Consider the following 22173-nt stretch of genomic DNA (forward strand, 5'->3'; position numbering starts at 1 on the left):
GTATATTACACAGTGCAGTCTATGAGGTCTCCTCTCTCTGTATATTACACAGTGCAGTCTATGAGGTCTCCTCTCTCTGTATATTACACAGTGCAGTCTATGAGGTCTCCTCTCTCTGTATATTACACACTGCAGTCTATGAGGTCTCCTCTCTCTGTATATTACACAGTGCAGTCTATGAGGTCTCCTCTCTCTGTATATTACACAGTGCAGTCTATGAGGTCTCCTCTCTCTGTATATTACACACTGCAGTCTATGAGGTCTCCTCTCTCAGTATATTACACAGTGCAGTCTATGAGGTCTCACCTCTCTCTGTATATTACACAGTGCAGTCTATGAGGTCTCCTCTCTCAGTATATTACACAGTGCAGTCTATGAGGTCCCCTCTCTCTGTATATTACACAGTGCAGTCTATGAGGTCCCCTCTCTCTGTATATTACACAGTGCAGTCTATGAGGTCTCCTCTCTCTGTATATTACACACTGCAGTCTATGAGGTCTCCTCTCTCAGTATATTACACAGTGCAGTCTATGAGGTCTCACCTCTCTCTGTATATTACACAGTGCAGTCTATGAGGTCTCCTCTCTCTGTATATTACACAGTGCAGTCTATGAGGTCTCACCTCTCTCTGTATATTACACAGTGCAGTCTATGAGGTCTCCTCTCTCTGTATATTACACACTGCAGTCTATGAGGTCTCCTCTCTCAGTATATTACACAGTGCAGTCTATGAGGTCTCACCTCTCTCTGTATATTACACAGTGCAGTCTATGAGGTCTCCTCTCTCAGTATATTACACAGTGCAGTCTATGAGGTCCCCTCTCTCTGTATATTACACAGTGCAGTCTATGAGGTCTCCTCTCTCTGTATATTACACACTGCAGTCTATGAGGTCTCCTCTCTCAGTATATTACACAGTGCAGTCTATGAGGTCTCACCTCTCTCTGTATATTACACAGTGCAGTCTATGAGGTCTCCTCTCTCAGTATATTACACAGTGCAGTCTATGAGGTCTCACCTCTCTCTGTATATTACACAGTGCAGTCTATGAGGTCTCCTCTCTCTGTATATTACACAGTGCAGTCTATGAGGTCTCCTCTCCCTGTATATTACACAGTGCAGTCTATGAGGTCTCCTCTCTCTGTATATTACACAGTGCAGTCTATGAGGTCTCCTCTCTCTGTATATTACACAGTGCAGTCTATGAGGTCTCCTCTCTCTCTGTATATTACACAGTGCAGTCTATGAAGCCTCCTCTCTCTGTATATTACACAGTGCAGTCTATGAGGTCTCCTCTCTCTCTGTATATTACACAGTGCAGTCTATGAAGCCTCCTCTCTCTCTCTGTATATTACACAGTGCAGTCTATGAGGTCTCCCCTCTCTGTATATTACACAGTGCAGTCTATGAGGTCTCCTCTCTCTCTGTATATTACACGGTGCAGTCTATGAGGTCTCCTCTCTCTGTATATTACACAGTGCAGTCTATGAGGTCTCCTCTCTCTGTATATTACACAGTGCAGTCTATGAGGTCTCCTCTCTCTCTGTATATTACACAGTGCAGTCTATGAAGCCTCCTCTCTCTGTATATTACACAGTGCAGTCTATGAGGTCTCCTCTCTCTGTATATTACACAGTGCAGTCTATGAGGTCTCCTCTCTCTGTATATTACACAGTGCAGTCTATGAGGTCTCACCTCTCTCTGTATATTACACAGTGCAGTCTATGAGGTCTCCTCTCTCTCTGTATATTACACAGTGCAGTCTATGAGGTCTCCTCTCCCTGTATATTACACAGTGCAGTCTATGAGGTCTCCTCTCTCAGTATATTACACAGTGCAGTCTATGAGGTCCCCTCTCTCTGTATATTACACGCCGCTGTCTCTCACCTGCCGCGGTCTCAGCTGCTGTGAACTTCGCCTCCTGTCATAACAACACGTCACCACAGAGAGTCCCGGCAGGACCCGGATGCGCTGACGTCACGAGCCGGCGACAACCCGGAAGTAGGGCGGCGCGCAGGTTGACCGTTATCTCCCCGCAGATTAAATCATTAACCCGTAATCGCCCGCACACACGGCTGAAGCCGCGCTGCGTTCTCTGCGCAATGCATCATGGATCTTGTAGTTTTAGGTCAAGGTCAGCTGACCTACTGAAAGGCGGGAAGTCACTGTCAGTGACAGCTCAGCTACTGCGCTCATCACCATAGATACATAGGATATCAGCATAGGAGCACAAATGTACATATACATAATAAACATGAATAAAATATAAAAGGAAGTGTATTAAAAATAAAATATTACCAGTCTACATGTGTAAATGGATCCATAAACACCAGTATCCCCCACCTGCATCAGAAGCCTGCAACCAATTTCTCTTTTACTGGTGGAAAACTACAACTCCCAGCATGCCCTAACTGCCGCAGACATATTGTGCATGCTGGGAGTTGTAGTTTCAGAAAAGTCTGAGGACCAAAGTTCTACATCATTTCCAAATTTCCTAGATCAAATTTCAATCCATTATAGAATTTAAAGACCCCCTTCAATTAAAGGGATCTTCAACATTATTTGAAAGCTCCTTTAATAGCCATATAGTAAAGGATCCAATGTGGGGCAGTTGTACTCATAGGCTGCGTTCACACGTAGCGTTTACATTGCACGCAAATCAGCTGAAGAGAGAATATTTCCCTAATCACATTGCTGTTCACATTTGCATTTACAAAATCCAATGTCAACACAATGTGTTAACAGATTGATATTACGTTAATATTGCGCGAACACATTTTATCACATTGACAAAAAATATTCCAAATCTTAACAGCAATGTAATTAGGCAAATCTCCTCTCCTCAGCTGTTGTATTGCGTTGCAATACAATGTAAGCGACACATGTGAACACTTTCACACGATGCGTTACGTCACGTTTTTTGATGCGTTTTTGACACATTCTAAAGGCTTCAATCTTGATCACACGCTGAGGTTACATTGCCTTTCCACTGCATCTGCTAAAACGTAATGTTACCTCAGCATGTGATCAAGGCCTTTGAAGCCTTTGGAATGCGTCAAAAACACATCAAAATACGTGACCCAATGCATCGTGTGAAAGCGCCCTCAGGGTTTGTACAGGGGGAGTCAAAAGTCCCAAGACCACTTTTATTGCAGAAACAAAAAGTAAATTACATATGTGATCGCCGAGCAAGTAATGGGTGAGGCGGGCCTATCTTTTAGGCTATGTCCAGAAATTTGCCTGCCATCTGGAATGCCACCATAAGGAATTTATCTGATTGGAAGGAGGTCATGTAACATATCAAAGACCACCATTGTCTCAGAAATTGATTGCTGTAATATATCTGGTGGTTCAAAAGTTATCAACACAAAAGGAGGCAACAACGACCTGGAACGTTCTCTGTGATTCACAGCTACGTCACTGGAGCTGAACACAGAGCTGAAGGTGCTGGATCCAATTGTGTTGAACCTGCAGGAGAATCTATAGAGAATCTCTGAGAGGATAAATTTTGGCAATTATTCTTCTTTGATTTGCCACATAACCACCATCCCACTGGAACTTGCCATTGATCCAAGATGGAGGCCATGTTTTAGACATAGCCTAAGGCCATGGTCACACCTACCGCTAGGCGTCCGTTCCTAACGCGACGCTAGCGCACAGGGGGCGGTCCTCGGCCAAAACGCACATGCGTTTCCAGAGAAACGCATGTGATCGGTTTATCAATCACATGCGTTTTCCTGGAGACGCATGTGCTTTGGGCCGAGGACCTCCCCCTGTGCGCTAGCGTTGCGTTATGACGGACGCCTAGCGGTACGTGTGACCGTGGCCTAAAAGATAAGGCTCCAACTGAGAAAATCCATAAGACATGTCTCAAGTTAAAATGAGGCCAAAGCTATCCAATTGGTGCATCTAGTATAAGTGGAGAACCATCTTTGAAAATGACTAGGTCTTTTTGGAAAACAAAAGCCGCCATTTCAATGATTGACAAGGACGCCATTTTGGCATTTTCGCCATCTCCAAACTGAGGACACAGCTCTCCATTGATGGAGGAGACACTGCAAACAAAAATGGTCAATAAACACAGGACTTTCTCCTCACAAACTAATTTTTTGCCTCATGATAGGTTCACTTTGCTTAATAAATCCAAAATGTCTTCTGTTTAATGCCCAATATGGCCGCCCTGTTAACAAGGCCTCACATCTCCGAAAGACACATATCAGAAGCCTCCATTTCAGTGTCTCATATTTTTAATGACGTTCCATCTCCTATTGTCCTAGGACCTGAGGCCCAGTCAGAGCTGGATGTGAATGGAGCCCAATGTTTACCCAGCTGACAGCCGGAGGATTAATCGACCATATTTGTTATCCTGTTCACTGAAACCGAAAATTGACTAATTGCTTGTAGATAAATCTTGTGGTGGGTCGCTGCCAGGCCTCGCTGTGACACTGCTGGAGCCGACGTGTTTGTCTTAGCAGTAACGACAGACACAAAAAGCCTCCGCAGGGGAGATTATAGCCGTCAGAGGTGGATTATAATCTTCTGGTAAAAATTACACAGTATCAAGGGTTTAATAAGAAGAAGGAGACTATAATAATATATTAATTATAGGGGTCGGAGTGGAAGTGAAATGTAGATTTAGGGTGTATTCACATGTGGCGTGTAACGCATGCGTTTCAAAACGCAATCATCTGAAGAGACATTTGCCTAATTAAATTGTGGATAACACTAGCGTTTACAAAAACGCATGCATTTTCATTCACGTGCGTTAACACAATTTCGACACATCCCTTAGGGTGAAGACACACATGGCGTTTTTGGGCCGTTTTTAATAAGTGCATTTTCAGATTGTAAAAAACGCATGCGTTAAAAAATGCATGCGTTTTTGTCCGGTTTTCCGAATTTGCGCAATTAAAAACGGACAAAAACGCATGTGTTTTTTTGCACATGCGTTTTTTACGATCTGAAAACGCACTTAGTAAAAACGGCCCAAAAACGCCATGTGTGTCTTCACCCTTAGGCTGCGGTCACATGTGGCGCTTTAAACGCGTTTTTGGCAAGTTTTTAAGCAGTCAGTAAAAAAACACATGCATCTTTTTAAAAAGCATCAGTTTTTGACAGGTTTTACCAATTATCTTAAATAAACTGGTCAAAAACGGATGAGATTTCAAAAAAACGCATGGGGTTTTTTGACGTACTGCTTAAAAACTGTCCAAAAACGCGTTCAAAACGCCAGGTGTGATCGCAGCCTGAGTGCGATGCCACACATGGTGAAAACGCAGGCCAAAAAACGCAACTTGTGAACGCGCCCTTAAAGTTTAGATACTTTGGGGTGGGGTAGACCTTGTACATAAGTCACTCCTAAAGTCAAATAATGGGGCACACCTATCAGTAGGGTATCCATACTGATAATATACTAGTGCCATATCCCAGTACCCACCAAAAATAACAGACACCCCACCAATCATCTCCGACCCTCAAAAAAAAAAAAAAATGTATGATCCCACCAATATCACAAATGGTTCACGTTGGATAAAACCACATCTCCTGCATAAGATATAATTAGACGCGACATGTGAATGTACACCATCCAAAAAAAAATTTCTATAGCACACTGAAATTCCCAAAGACACCAAAAGAGGGCAGTGTACACAAAATAATTCAGCACTGGGTTTTCGTCACTTTCGAATTTCACTATAACGAGTTCAAGACCATATTGATCAGATCAGATGATTAGACACAATTTTATTTTTCTATTTTTTTATACATTAGCGTAACATATAACACACCGCAGAACTAATATGGGTCTCTCTAGGACCCAGCAGCTCCTGCAGTTACCGGGCGTCACATGATCATAGAATGGGAAGGAACAATAGTTTAAATGTAAACAAAACAATGCTAAAGCCCTGCCCCCAGGGCAGTTGGAATGTACCATGATGAGATTGAAGGGGAATTCTATTACGTTATAACATTCTCATGTAACTTCTGATTGGTTGGTAAACCCCAATCTGCCATAAAACATTAGTTAGGATCACAATTTAGTCATGAGACTGTATGTAGGACTTACCTGGCTGGTGAGCGGGGCTACACTTTTCCTGGCTGCATGGATAGCGCTGCCCATAGAGGAGAGCACAGATGACAGCGACATGGAGTCTTCCTCCTCTGCCTCTACTGCATCTTCGTCATCAGGAGTGACTGCAAGGAAATAAGAGAGTATTACACAAGCCGTGTATAACCTGGGGATCTCCTGTATATAATGATATATGTACAGCTGGTATAACCTGGGGATCTCCTGTATATAATGATATATGTACAGCTGGTATAACCTGGGGATCTCCTGTATATAATGATATATGTACAGCTGGTATAACCTGGGGATCTCCTGTATATAATGATATATGTACAGCCGGTATAACCTGGGGATCTCCTGTATATATTGATATATGTACAGCCGGTATAACCTGGGGATCTCCTGTATATAATGATATATGTACAGCTGGTATAACCTGGGGTTCTCCTGTATATAATGATATATGTACAGCTGGTATAACCTGGGGATCTCCTGTATATAATAATATATGTACAGCCGGTATAACCTGGGGATCTCCTGTATATAATGATATATGTACAGCTGGTATAACCTGGGGATCTCCTGTATATAATGATATATGTACAGCTGGTATAACCTGGGGATCTCCTGTACATAGTGATATATGTACAGCTGGTATAACCTAGGGATCTCCTGTATATAATGATATATGTACAGCCGGTATAACCTGGGGATCTCCTGTATATAATGATATATGTACAGCCGGTATAACCTGAGGATCTCCTGTATATAATGATATATGTACAGCTGGTATAACCTGGGGATCTCCTGTATATAATGATATATGTACAGCCGATATAACCTGTGGATCTCCTGTATATAATGATATATGTACAGTCGGTATAACCTGGGGATCTCCTGTATATAATGATATATGTACAGCCGGTATAACCTGGGGATCTCCTGTATATAATGATATATGTACAGCCGGTATAACCTGAGGATCTCCTGTATATAATGATATATGTACAGCTGGTATAACCTGGGGATCTCCTGTATATAATGATATATGTACAGCCGGTATAACCTGGGGATCTCCTGTATATAATGATATATGTACAGCCGGTATAACCTGCGGATCTCCTGTATATAATGATAAATGTACAGCCGGTATAACCTGGGGATCTCCTGTATATAATGATATATGTACAGCCGGTATAACCTGGGGATCTCCTGTATATAATGATATATGTACAGCCGGTATAACCTGGGGATCTCCTGTATATAATGATATATGTACAGCCGGTATAACCTGGGGATCTCCTGTATATAATGATATATGTACAGCCGTTATAACCTGGGGATCTCCTGTATATAATGATATATGTACAGCCGGTATAACCTGGGGATCTCCTCTATATACTGACATATGTACAAAAATGGTTTGATCAAAAAAAGAATAATGTAATGCTGTGATTGGGTCTCTCACCTGGTTCAGGTCTCCATTCATTAACAGTAATGTCTACATCTGGATGAGCCGTACCCAAATCCAAAGGATCTTCAATGGAAGGGACACGTTCTGGTTTATTGTGGATATCAGATGGTTGTACAGTGATCTCCTCCAGCTTTGACTCTATTATTGTAGGTTCCTCCTTTGGAATCGGTTCTATAGTCTCCTCCACCTGTGCTGGAGTTACTGCAAGTTCTTCTTTTGGGATAGGTCCTACAGTGTCCTCCAGCTTTGATTCCTTAACTGCAGGTTCTTCTTTTGGGTTTGTTTCACCGGTCTCCTCCACATGTTGTTCCATTATTGTTGGTTCTTCTTTTGAGCTTGGTACCACGGTCTCCTCCACCTGTGGTTCCTTTACTGCAGGTTCTTCTTTTGGGCTAGGTTCTATAGTCTCCTCCACTTGTGGTTCCATTATTGTTGGTTCTCCTTTTGGATCTAAGGTCTCGTCCAGTTGTTCTGGTATTGTGGCTTCTTCAACATCTGGTGCATCCATCTCTTTTTTCGAAACTTCCATTGTCATGTCTGTAGAAAGCAAATCACCCATAAAAAATCTGAAAAATCAATATCATTTCATCAAATCATCAAACTAAGCGATGTAAGACAACTATGAGACAGGGGACTATTCTGCCTAGGATATGGAACCCATGATGTACCTGCCTCCATTGTCTGCATCAACCCTGAATGATGGGAAGACAACATTTCTTGAACACATGAGACTTAATGCCCACTGAGGACATCAAAGGATTCTACAGATAATTAAAGGGGTGGAGCCAAAAATCAAATGTCATCCCCTGTTCTACATTATAGAAGACTATCAACATGTTGATTGGTAGTGGTCCAACCTCTGGGAGAACGAAGGTCCCGTTTCCCCAAATGGAACAGAACTCCATTGTTGTTTAATTCATGGGTTGTGGGACTACTAGAGATATTGGAGTTCAGCGTTTATCTCCAGTTATGGCCGATAGAACAGGTGGAGAGGCAATGCTCGTGCTAGAGTTGACCCTGTTCTGTAGCCAACCGCTTCAAGGGAGCAGAATCTCCTCAATGTTAAAGGGAACCTACCACCACGAATCTACCTATAAAGGTAGATCGGGTGGTAGGTGGATGTAAGGGACGTGAGGAGAGCTCTTTTTAGAGCTAATCCTCACGTCCCCGCTAACTTTTGGGAAACTTTATTGACCGAATATGTAAATTTAGTTATGCGGCTACTGGGGCGTGGAGTAGCCGTCACGAGGCTACACGGCGCGGCTACTCCACGCCCCAGTAGCCACATTACTCCTCCTACCCTGTTGTGTGCGGCGCGCAGCTCCTCGTAGCTGCGCGCCCTCGTCCGTCATGATGGCGTTCAGTCCCAGCTCCGAGGCCGGAGCTACTGCGCATGCGCAGTATCCGGCTTGTCGGACGAGGGCGCATCGCTACGAGGAGCTGCGCGCCGCACACAACAGGGTAGGAGGAGTAATGTGGCTACAGGGGCGTGGAGTAGCCGCGCCGTGTAGCCTCGTGCCGGCTACTCCACGCCCCAGTAGCCGCATAACTAAATTTACATATTCGTTCAATAAAGTTTCCCAAAAGTTAGCGGGGACGTGAGGATTAGCTCTAAAAAGAGCTCTCCTCACGTCCCTTACATCCACCTACCACCCGATCTACCTTTATAGGTAGATTCGTGGTGGTAGGTGCCCTTTAAGTCTACGGAAGACATCAAAGCATCTAATCTCCTGCTCCCTCCCTTTCAGGATAGCAAATTTATCAGAGCCAGCAAACAGTGTAAATTCAGATGACCAAGAATGGGGTCAGGGAAGAGATCCTTACCATCTTTTTCTATCATACTGGGCTCCTGGGTTCCTGGTGCGAGCACAGAGGTGTCACTAAGAGTCGAATGTTTCTGTCGGAGCCTATATGAGATCTCCTGGACATCATCCAACAAACTTGACTCCTCATCAAACATTTCCTTCTCTGTTGTCTGCATCTCGTCATCGCTTGCCTCTCTGGAATCCAAGACACTTTCAACAAAGTCAAGTATATTGCCTTCAGATGCTTCCAAGATCTGGTCCAGAGCTTTGTCGATATAGTCCAAACGTACATTGTCTTTCCGTGTAAGCTTCATCTCAGAGTCCATGTCCTGAAACATAGCTTCGAGTCTCATGAGGTTGTCGAGGCCAAGGTATTTTGTGAACAGCGTTATGCGAGGTTCTTCAAGGTATTCCCTCATTATAGAAAGGGCTGTAATTTTTTCCAGATAAGATGCTTCAAGTTCTTCAGATGCTCTCTCAGGGTCTTCTACTTTGACCGTTTCATCTAAAGCCAAGTCAGTTGTCTCCACAATTTCCTCCTTGGTTGTTCCATTGTCTTTTGTTGGTTCTTCCTGTTGAGATTCTTCAACTGTGTTCTTTTCCAGATTGTCAACAACGTCAATTCTTTCTCCAGGTTTTGTTTCTGGAACTTCCTCTTTAGACACAGTGTTTACGTCTTTGACACTTTCTATAGTGGAAATTTCTATGTCTTTTGTGGCTTCTTCTTGTTCAGATGCAGTTTCTTTGGGAATCTCCTCTTTAGCGGGTGTGTTGTTGGGTTCTGATGCAGCTCCGTTGTCGTCACCATCATGACCTGTTCCCAGTTGCCTAGATCGTGTAGCATTGATGGCATTTTCATCTTCTAAAAGTCCATCCACATTTTCCTCATCTATCTCTACCTCTGATGAAATCTTTTCTTTTCCATTGACTTCATTTACTGGAACATCTTGTAAGTTACTGTCTGCACCCTCATGTTGCTTAAGGTCTTCTTCTTTCTGTACGTCGGAATCTGACTTCAATGGTTGTGATTCTGTGTTGGGCACACGGTCTGCATGCTCTGCATTTTCTTTACCCCCTTCTTCTTTGGGTGAACCATCATCCTCTTTGTTTGAGATGCCTAATTTAGTTTCATCAGGTTTCTTGTCCCCTACTGCTACAAGGTCTGCAGTTATTTCTGGTCTTAGATCTTCATTTTCCCCAGACTGTGGTTTAGTAATTGGTAGTTCTTTCTCTTCCTCTGTGGGTTCAATTATGACTGGATCACTTGTAGGTTTGGGATCTTCCAAGTCAACTTTAACCAAAGACTCTGGTTCATTTTTATTTGATTCCTTTTCCCCAACTTGGTCTTCATTCGTTTTAGTTTCTTCCAGCTTAGAATCCTTAGATAACGATGTTTTCTCACTTAAAGCTTCCTTATCTTCTAGAGCTGCCGGATCCGGCACTTCATTCTTGGTCTCTTTGCTCGGATCATCTGATATTTCTTTATCCTCAGGTTCTAAGCTTATCATCTCCGCATTCTCAATTGACTTGGTTGTGTCCTGTGTGGATACATTCATATCTTTAGATGGTGGTGGGATGTCTTTCGAATCATTAAGGTCATTTTCGGTTCCTTGAGTCTCACTTGATTCTTTTATTCCTTCCAGATCGACATTATCAGCTGGTTCTAAAACTTCTGATTCTGATTGTAGATCTAGATCTTCAGGAGGGGTTCCATCACTAGAGGACAGATTGACTTCATTTTCAGACAAGCTTTTCGAAGTAATATTTATCTTTGGTTCAGTTTTCAAAGATTGATCACCCTCAACAGCAGACAATGTCTCCTCTACTGGTTCTTCTTCTAAAATATAAAGGTCTTCGTCAAAAGGCGGCTCAGAATTTTTATGGCTCCCACCATTTTTCTCCATACCAAGTAAATACAAGTTGTTGTCTTCTTCCAACTCTTCCACTAGTTCTTCACCGTCTTCTTCTTCGGAATCTGTTCCATCTTGATCCGTGACGTCCCGTGTATGTTCCCCACCACTAACAATAGCAAAGAAGGTATCTCCCCATGAGGTCAATATGTTCTGCTCTTGCTTCAGAGGTGTTGCATGACCTACATCTACAGAAACCTTGACCTCATCTTCAGGAGGTGCTGCTTTTGCCTCTGGTGGTATACTAAACGAAGAATCATTTTCCAAAGTCGTCGGATCAAATGACTTTACATCAGATTCTTCAAAAGCCAACAAAGGAGGTTCCATGGACTCATCAGAAATGTTCTCTACAAACTCTGCTTCAAAGGGTTCATCTCCATACTTGTCTTCATCAAGATATCTCTCGTCCAAAGTAACACTTCTGGTCTTCTCATCATCAGACACAACAGCATCATCTGTTGAGCCAATTTTGGTCTTTAAATTTGGAGTCACCTCCTTGTCTATAAGGGTATAGGAATCAAAGTGCTTACTCTTTTCTTCAGATTCATTAACTTCTTCCTGAGAAATGCTGTCATTTTTGGCTTGTTCACTATCTGGCACTTGTGATTTGCTATTTGTGTTTAACACATCTTGTGCAACATTGTCTCCCTGAGAAATTTTGGATTGACTATTTACAATCGGACTGGGTTCATTTTCATCTTTTGAGGCAACAACACCTTCAGATACATCTGGAACGGCTTGCTTGGTCAACTCAATTTTGCCTTCTGAATCTTCAGGGGGTTTTTCATTGTTTTCTTGAGGTTCTGAAGAGGGCAGCTCTGTTGTTTCTGAAGCAGCAGGTAGCCCTTCAGAAGTCTCAGAATCAGAAGGAAGCAGATCTTCTGAAACACTACTTGGTCCTTCTTTAGACTTTAGAGTTGAAGGCTCTTCGGATCCTGAAGGCAACAAATCAGACGATGAAGATTCTGATGGAGGCAAATCCTCAGTTACCGTTTTCCATTCTGAAGCAGATGGATCCTCTGGGAAGGTTTCCATTTTTGAGTCAGATTTGTCCTCCGTTGGTAAAGTATCTGAAGGCAATTCTGTTGTCATTTCTGACTTTTCCAAGGCTACTTCAGACGTCAGAGGAGCTTCACCTTCTGCTTTCTTCGGCTCCTCTTCTGATACTCTATCCTCTGTATTGGGCTGTTCTTCTGAAGTCGTTTCCGATATGGAAGAAGAGGTCTCCACAGGTAATTTTTCATTCTCTGGGGAGGGCGAACCCTCTGGTGACGTTTCACCATCACTTGTGCTTCCTTTTTGTTTTTTTAAAAGTTCATCTACATTGTAACTATCAAATGTATCCCGTCCATCCTCAAAACATACAAAATCTGTTTCCTGAAAAAAAAAATGTAAAAAAATAACTTAAAGAAAATCATAGTAACACTATTACAGGAAATAAAATATCATTTTCAAGCAAACAAAAGAAAGTGAAAACAGATCTAATCAATTTGGAACATTTTGAAGCCACCTCTCCATGAATAGGGAGCCAAAACAAGGTATGTTATATACAATACTTACATCTGTTGGAAACTCCAGCTCATCGCTTGTGTAAACTTGTTTAACATCTACAAGCTCCTTGGGGAAATATCCAAAGTAAGTGCCCACCTGGAAGACAGGGCAGAATTATTAGAAGTATAAGTTATCACATAAAGTATCTGCTGCAGTTGGCAGTATTAATTTCTAGGCTATCTTATCATTTATGCCCCAGGTTGCAACTCTGAAGATATCCAGTTAAACCAAAGCAGACAAGTTAGTAGAAAATACTAGGTGGATGTCCAACTGCAAAAGCGACGACACCAGACAGAGGTCCGACGGCAAAAGCGGCGACACCAGACGGAGGTCCGACAGCAAAAGCGACGAAACCAGACGGAGGTCCGACGGCAAAAGCGACAAAACCAGACGGAGGTCCGACGGCAAAAGCGACAAAACCAGACGGAGGTCCAACGGCAAAAGCGACGACACCAGACAGAGGTCCGACTGCAAAAGCGACGACACCAGACAGAGGTCCGACTGCAAAAGCGACGACACCAGACAGAGGTCCGACTTTGTGCGTTCATGGAGGAGATGGCCCAAAGCTACCGTCTCCAAGCCTGTGTGGTCCACAACCTGCATTATGCTCTATTGTGGGTGCACATGCAGTGGGGTTACTATAAGTCAGTGATGGAGAACCTTTTAGAGACCAAGTGCCCAAGCTACAACCAATATCCACTCATTTACCATGAAGTGCCAACATGGCATTTCAAGCAGTAACTTATTGCTGCCAACATTCAATTATATTGGCTCTCCTAAGGCCACCAAACAGTTGAAAGAAGGAGGGCAAATTCAAGCCATCATTATACTATAGCTTCTCTCCAGGAAGAATGGTGGGTCCAGCAGGAGGGCCTCCAAAGACAATGCAGTTCTGACCACTGACCTCCCTTTTCCCGCAGGTCAAACGGCCAATGAAATGTCGCTTTAAAATAGCTCTGAGAGCAGTATCTTTTAAGTTGCTTGGGACTGCAGGAAGATTTGGTCCTGTTTGGTGAAATTGGGACAATGGCCTGAGTGCCCACAGAAAGGGCTCTGAGTGCCACCTCTGGCACCCGTGCCATAGGTTCGCCACCACTGCTATAAGTTGTACAAACCCATAGTGATAGCATCTGAATATGGCTTATAAAGACAAACAAGCTCTGTGATGTCCATCTATTATTACCATGGACAACTATAGGCAGGAATGTAGGGAGGGTTCATACACAAGAACATCAGGTCATGAGTCATTTTTACAGTTTACAGCACCGGCAGTCAGAAACGTAGTAGTATTAAAACAGTCCATGTACCGATCGTAGGGAATCGGGTCGAATAACCAATGTAATATCCTCTGACAATAGTATATAAAAGATTTATGTCCAAATTCAAGATACGGTACAATCCCTTATCTGAACCGTATAAGAACCAAGTAAATTTAGGTAACTTGGTTCTGGGTTTTCCTCGAGGTTCTGTAAGTTTTTATCGTCTTCTGCTATCCATACTATATAGGATTAAACAGAACCAATAAAGCTGTAAAATCCCTTCAATCACTGAACACATTGTTACAATGTTTGATACATTATATTGCAACCTCAGGTTCTTTTACTATAGCTCTAGACTGGTTACAACTGTGTCCACTTCTCAGGACTGGGTTTGCAACATGTGGGAAGTCATGTATCCAGTCTAGACAATGCTGCGTGAGCTAAACAGCATGCACTCCAGACTGATACATTGTAACAAACTAGCAGAGAGCTCACAGAGCACGGTCTACACTGGATACATTAATATTCACAATTTGCAAACCACATACCGGATCTTTCTTTTGGGACAGTTCACCTCTTCATGGCAGCCGTTTTGAAGGCAGAAGGACACTGATGCACCAAGCCACAAGGGTCGTAGGGATTTGGCTTAAGCAGGAAGCAGAAATTCCAAAACCTAACTATTGCCACAACATCACCGGTTCCAGAATAAAGAAATTTCCCTGTAATTTTCATTGACTTAAAGCCCCGGCACATGTTTTCATACATAGATATCTGATACCCAGGTAAACAGTATGAAGCGCTGCCATGAACACTGTACCAACCAGCCAGAAGTGAGAGCTAAATATAAACCTCTCTGGAGAACCTATAAACTGCAGCAGAAAGTTCTCAGATCAGACAGGAAGCGGCTCCGCATGCCACAAAGCATCACCTTATATCATCCCCTAATAATAGCGAAACGTACCGTAACGCATGGCGTGATCCCCGCCTTACACCACACCAGTGACCTTCACGTTATCAGTACCCCACATGTGGATAGTTCCCACAATGAAGAGTGAATTACATCATCTACATTTATAAACGATATTAAAGGGGCAATTCCAGCTTTGCTAAGTGACATCATATGGGTGGAATATGACATCACTAGCGGATGAGTTATATAAGAGCAGGGGAAAGACCAGAGGGGCTTAGATCAGGAGCGGCCGTGCTATATGCTTGTCACGTGCCACCAATACATTCTAGATTAATGATCTATAAACACTTCAAGTAGGAAGTTCTATGTAACTTATAGTTCTTCAAATACAATTTTTAAAAAATTCTCCTTCTAATGATTGATGCACCCATATAACATTCTGCTCCAAGCTGTCGGACCCCCGGTAATCAAACACTTATCCCATAGTAGAAATATAATTCTATAAAAAGATGAATACTGTATTTTGTAATGAGGGCGGCCATATTGGAGAGCCGCTCCTACTTCCTGTATAGAAAGTACAGCAGGAAGTGTGTGCTTTATGGCAGCTGTAACGACTGGTAGAGAAATATCAGTCCTGTGGGAGGATACAGACCCTCCAGAGTCCCATCCATGTGTCAAACGTTATTATTGTGCCTTATCTAGATCTTCAACCAATTAAAAATAATTGATTTGTAATATTTTTTCTCCGATGAACCTGAATGTCAGCGATTTCCTGCCAAAAAATATGAGGCGCTGTCATCTTTATGGCAAAACCTCAATGCAAAAGGGCAAAGTTACGCTCCAAATACTCAGCAAACAAAAGCTTCTTGGCAGAAATATTGCACGTTAAAGTAAATTTTTTTCATAAATGCCAACATCTGGGTCTGGATTGTAAATGTTCTACACCACTCAATCCATGGTGATGTCATGGATATGTATAAAGTTTGCCGAACACTTTGAGAACCTTTTTATGTGATGGAAATATCCCTCTAAAATATTTTTTCCAAGTTATTTGCAGTTGGAAGAGAAAGTAAATGCTATACTGGCCCATCTTCCTGCTCTTGGGCTCTAGAGAAGCCCTTTGGTTCTCCTGGCCCGGATTTGTTTATATGGGAGCAGTGGAGAGATGGCTATATACACACAACCAACCACATCCAATCACTGGCCTCACTGGTTTCATGCCGTATATTCATTTATTGCAGTATGGTGTATATGGATACGTCTCCTCCATAAACAATTCCCAGTGGGGAGCCGGGAGGGCATTACTTGGAACAGGAAAAAAAAAACCTCAATTTGTTTTTCTTCATTACATCCTTGTTGTAAGACATATTGTCAAACACCTTGGAAAACCCCTTTAAGGCATGTTCACAAGACAAACAACTTCTTTCGACAGAGTCACCAAGCAAACGTGAGCTCCAACGAGCATTACCCTGCAACAGAATGAGTGATGCAGCTCATCCAAGAGAAGACCCCAAAAAACTTATACGGAACTCCTTCCTCCAAATTAATACATGGTCTTCTATCAAAGCAACCTACTAAACAGACCTAATGCCCAAACAATCCCAGGATTGTCTAATGTAATGCGGATCCCTTAAACAAATACATACCTCAGAACACCAAATCAAATACATATCCATGACCAAATGCCATAAAATAATGCAGACCCCATTATCTAATAAAGACCCCAGGCCAGGCTTTAAAAAGCAATACATATGCTAGACCAGAACTTCTAAATTAATACATTACTCAGACCAGTCCATCAAATAAAATACATAGCCTAGATCAAAAATTATACAAACCCCAAACTAGACTACATAAACTAATACTCCCCCCAGACCAGACCACCAAATCAAATACATAGACAAGACCAAATGCACTAAAATAATGCAGACCCCACTATCTATCTAATAAGGACCCCAGACCAGGCTTCAAAAAGCAATACAGACCCTAGACCAGAATGTATAAATTGATACATCCCTTAGACCAGCCCACCAAATAAAATACATAGCCTAGTCCAAACGCTCTAAACTGGTACAAACCCCCAGAACTAATACATCCCTTAGACAAGGTCACTAAATCAAATACATAGACAAGACAAAATGCACTAAAATTATACAAACCCCAAACCAGACTACATAATCTAATGCTTCTCTCAGACCAGACAACCAACTCATATACATAGCCAAGACCAAGTGTGCTAAAATAATGCAGACCCCCATAAACTAATGCAGACCCCCATAAACTAATGTAGACCCCAGACCAGGCTTCAAAAATCAATATGGACCCTAGACTAGGCCTCATAAACTAATACATATCTCAGACCAGCCCACCAAATTGAAAACATAGCCCAGTCCAAATGCCCTCAAAGAATAGAGACCCCCAGACCAGGCTTGTAAGAGTAATACAGACACTAGACCAGACCTTATAAACTAGTGTAGACCAAAAAAAAACAAATACAGACCCAAAGCCCTAAAAAACTAAAAGACTTCAAAATAAAAATACAGAAACCAGACCGGGCCTGTGCTGGCACCACAATACAACCACAGATTGCCTGTTCCCATGTCAGGATGTTGTGGGTCAGGAACGGGGACAATAATTTAGTCAGAATGTGGTAACCGGAAGATTGGTCAGAGGATTTCCCTCATTCATCAAGTCTGCCCTTACTAGCATTGGTAAGAGGAGTCATTAGCATAAATACACCAAATCTGCCATTTTTTAAATGCAACACAGCGACAAATCCACCATTAATTTATTAGCCCGTCTCCCAGTGTGTCTATGTTCATATTAAGATCATCCTCAGCCAAGGACTCATCACAGGAGACAGATCAATCCCTTCTCTACCACTAGGGACCACAGCTCAGGCTTCATCTTGTAACTAGGCCTCGTTTCCACGGATATCACTAATAGGCCAACAAGCACCCTGGTGGGATAAGAGAAATTTACTTACACTTCCTGCCCAAAGGTCCGTCGTCCTCCCCGCTAACTTGTGGTAAACATAAATAACGTCACCCTTCTTAAATTTTACAAAGCGACAGTCCGGCCCCGTATAATCTTCTATGGCTTTACCCCTGCACATCAATTCTGGGGAGAGAAAAATAGCAATGAGTTAATGATTTTGAAGTAATTGTATTATTGTATATAGATATATGTATGCACAGATATTTATATATGGAGAATCAAAAGCAGGGGGGACACCCTTACACCCCAATCCTCGGTCCAGGAGCCTTAACGTGACACTCCTAGAAGATAAAATTTGGTGATACATTAGAAATGTATAGTAAATGTACTTGGTACCCTGTGTGCCATACTCCTGGTGTCCCATGGTTCCATACTGCACAATGTGGGGTCTCCTAAAAAGTCACAGACACCCTCTCTACTATTTAGCCCTGGATAGCGGAAAGGGGCATGTCTGCAACTTTTAAGGAGACCCCACAGGAGTCAGCTGCAGAAATCAGCTGCCATTTTAATACAAACCCAATGGGGGATGTCAAACAAGGTGACTGGGGCACCAGGCTTACCATCTGTCTTCATTAAACATGTCTAATGTCTACTCAAATCTTGCCTTCTTGCTGGAGGTTTTCTTCAAGGTCTTTAATACCACAATATGGCCTTGTTGTACAGACCCGCCATATAGTGACCCATCTACGATGCCTTAAAATTGCCCAAGATTTCACAATATGGATAAGTTTAGACCCCAAAAACTACTGTACAAGAAGTTACTCCCTTGTCTAAGGTCCATCACTTGGGATCCAGTAAGTCATGGATCCTTCAACAACAAATTTCTTCATTGTATACATGACTTCCCCCCTCCGCCATCTTGAATAAGGCTTATATACACAGGATACATCTAGGAAATGCTGCGTATATAGTGAGTGCACTTCATTTGCAGAGGAATAACGCAACTCTCAATCTATATGTCCAATACGTAAAGCAATGGAGCTTCCGGACCATGGAGATTGTTGTCTATGTCACTGGTGTCTCCATTGTATCCATGACTCAATCTAGGAAATGCCTCTAATCTTGTGTGTGTGCACTTTGACAGCTCAGTTATCCCTCTGCATATAATCTATATGTGCCATACGTAAAGCCGGTGACCTTCCTGATCAGGGAGATTGTGCTCTATGTCACTGCTGCACTTTCGCTCCTTGCAAGGACAAAGAACCAACAAGTGTAAAACAAAGAAAGACCCCCTAACCTCCCCCACAACACAAAACAACCCCCCTCCTGTAATGTGCAATCCCTCCCCCCCCCCTCCAAAACAATAGTAACCTGGTGAGGATATATAGGTGACAGAATAAGAATATGCACCAAGGTAACAAAACTATTGCATTGTAATTATGTATGGTGTCACATCCGTATGAGCTGAGTGATGTCACCACGATCATATCCAACCACTTTGAATAGAATATGGTCACATGATGTCACTCTGGACCAAGTGATGTCACAGCATAGACCATAATCAAATACACTCACTATTAACAGACCGTGGTGATGTGATGTCACAGCGTCGGCCATGATCATATACTACCACAATGTAAGTTACGTGGTCAAGTGAAGTCACTATGGATGCACCTATATATATACAGGCGGTCCCCTACTTAAGGACACCCGACTTACAGACAACCCATAGTTACAGACAGACCCCTCTGACCTCTGGTGACCTCTCTGGATGTTACTATAGTCCCAGACTGCAATGATCAGCTGTAATGTGTCTGTAATGAAGCTTTATGGATAATCCTTGGTCCCATTACAGCAAAAAATGTTTAATCTCCAATTGTCAGTGTAACCAAAATTGTTTTTGTCTGGATCTACAATTATAAAATATACAGTTTCGACTTACAACAAATTCAACTTAAGAACAAACCTCTGGACCCTATCTTGTACGTAACCCGGGGACTGCCTGTACATATATAAAATGGGAATGGAAGATAACATGAAGGACAAGTCATATCCTACAACTTTAAGGCTCGGCTATTAAATTATAAAGTAACCTATTTAAGGGAAAATGTTGCAAAAATGAGTCGTTATTGCTCCGTTCTCCAGATTGGGGGTTTGCGTTGAGGGTTTTGGCGCTATTGCATAACGCATTGTCATATAAAGTCAGGAATAAACCCCACTTACAGGGTAAACTAGTACAACACATATCAGCATTCTGTACACCCCAGAAGTAATGACTCTGATGGATATATATTCGGGTTATACAGATATTGTATTATGGACCCACTTATCAACACAACGATCCTAAAAGGAGACGTGTCCCAATAATGTTACATAAAGGAGAACCCTGATGGGTCAGAGCCAAGGTTAATACTGGGACTGATATCCAGAGGGGATCTGATCCCAGGATTCCTGATATGGAAGGAAACAACAGAGCAACAGATCCCAAGTGTCCAGGAGTTACTATCTGAGTGTTATCTGGAGTCATAAAGACATAAAAGTGCTACACAACAAGTGCCCAGGACACAGGCATCACCAGGATGTTTGGGGGCAGGAAGTTACCCTTTCCCCACCCCTGTAGACCCTCTGATCCCCCCCAGCCCCCCCCCCCCCCTCTTCCTACAAAGAGATACAATGGAGCGATCCCTGCTACTCACTGCTACATTCCGGGTCAGCACAGCGCTTGCTCTCAGAGAACCTCCTGTCCTGGGCTCTGCTGCAGCTGCTGCTGAGGGGCTGCCATAGCAGGAGCAGGAGGTAGATGGGGGCCATGTCAGCAGCAGGGTGGCAGTGTCCTGTGCATGGAGGAGCAGGGAGCATGAGCAGACAGAGGCAGACACGTCAGCAGGAGACAGCAGGGCAAGGAGCTGGAGGAGGAGACTGCAGGAGAGAGGGCAGGGAAGAGCTGGAGCTGCCGGACTACTACTCCCAGCATAGCCAGTACTACTACTCATAGTGACTGCAGGGAAGAGCTGGAGCTGCCGGACTACTACTCCCAACATAAGCCCCTACTACTACTCATAGTGACTGCAGGGAAGAGCTGGAGCTGCCGGACTACTACTCCCAGCATGGCCAATACTACTACTCATAGTGACTGCAGGGAAGAGCTGGAGCTGCCGGACTACTACTCCCAGCATGGCCAGTACTACTACTCATAGTGACTGCAGGAGAGAGGGCAGGGAAGAGCTGGAGCTGCCGGACTACTACTCCCAGCATGGCCGGCTACTACTACTCATAGTGACTGCAGGGAAGAGCTGGAGCTGCCGGACTACTACTCCCAGCATGGTCCGCTACTACTACTACTCATAGTGACTGCAGGGAAGAGCTGGAGCTGCCGGACTACTACTCCCAGCATAACCTGCTACTACTACTCCTAGTGACTGCAGGAGAGAGGACAGGGAAGAGCTGGAGCTGCCGGACTACTACTCCCAGCATGGCCAATACTACTACTCATAGTGACTGCAGGGAAGAGCTGGAGCTGCCGGACTACTACTCCCAGCATGGCTACTACTACTCATAGTGACTGCAGGGAAGAGCTGGAGCTGTGGGACTACTACTCCCAACATAAGCCCCTACTACTTCTCATAGTGACTGCAGGGAAGAGCTCAAGCTGCCGGACTACTACTCCCAGCATGGCCCGCTACTACTCATAGTGACTGCAGGAGAGAAGGCAGGGAAGGGCTGGAGCTGTGGGACTACTACTCCCAGCATGGCCAATACTACTACTCATAGTGACTGCAGGAGAGAGGGCAGGGAAGAGCTGGAGCTGCCAGACTACAACTCCCAGCATGGCCGGCTACTACTACTCATAGTGACTGCAGGGAAGAGCTGGAGCTGCCGGACTACTACTCCCAGCATGGCCGGCTACTACTACTCATAGTGACTGCAGGGAAGAGCTGGAGCTGTCAGACTACTACTCCCTGCATAAGCCCCTACTACTACTCATAGTGACTGCAGGGAAGAGGGGCAGGGAAGGGCTGGAGCTGCCGGACTACTACTCCCAGCATGGCCCATTCTACTACTACTCATAGTGACTGCAGGAGAGAGGGGCAGGGAAGAGCTGAAGCTGTGGGACTACTACTCATAGCATGGTCCGCTACTACTACTCATAGTGACTGCAGGAGAGAGGGCATGGAAGGGCTGGAGCTACGGGACTACTACTCTCAGCATGGCCAATACTACTACTACTCATAGTGACTGCAGGAGAGAGGGGCAGGGAAG

General features: G+C 43.6%; 1 protein-coding gene across 5 annotated transcripts in view; it reads right to left on the reverse strand.

Moving 5' to 3' along the window:
- MIA3 (MIA SH3 domain ER export factor 3) overlaps positions 1–20802 on the reverse strand; it is a 50770-nt gene extending 29968 nt beyond the window's left edge. For 4 of the 5 annotated variants that reach the window (XM_072140085.1, XM_072140084.1, XM_072140082.1 and 1 more), the window contains exons 1-6: positions 20610–20802; positions 17963–18096; positions 12817–12903; positions 9366–12633; positions 7536–8078; positions 6065–6192 (exon numbers count right to left, since the gene is read on the reverse strand). In XM_072140085.1, coding sequence (XP_071996186.1) covers positions 6065–6192; positions 7536–8078; positions 9366–12633; positions 12817–12903; positions 17963–18096; positions 20610–20772 — 4323 coding nt within the window. In that variant the 5' untranslated portion in view covers positions 20773–20802. The remainder of the gene's footprint in view (positions 1–6064; positions 6193–7535; positions 8079–9365; positions 12634–12816; positions 12904–17962; positions 18097–20609) is intronic. The other variant, XM_072140083.1, reaches the window with a different exon arrangement.
- Between the last annotated feature and the right edge of the window lie 1371 nt (positions 20803–22173).

The sequence above is a fragment of the Engystomops pustulosus genome, chromosome 3 (genome assembly GCF_040894005.1).
Source record: "Engystomops pustulosus chromosome 3, aEngPut4.maternal, whole genome shotgun sequence".
NCBI classification, from domain to species: domain Eukaryota; kingdom Metazoa; phylum Chordata; class Amphibia; order Anura; family Leptodactylidae; genus Engystomops; species Engystomops pustulosus.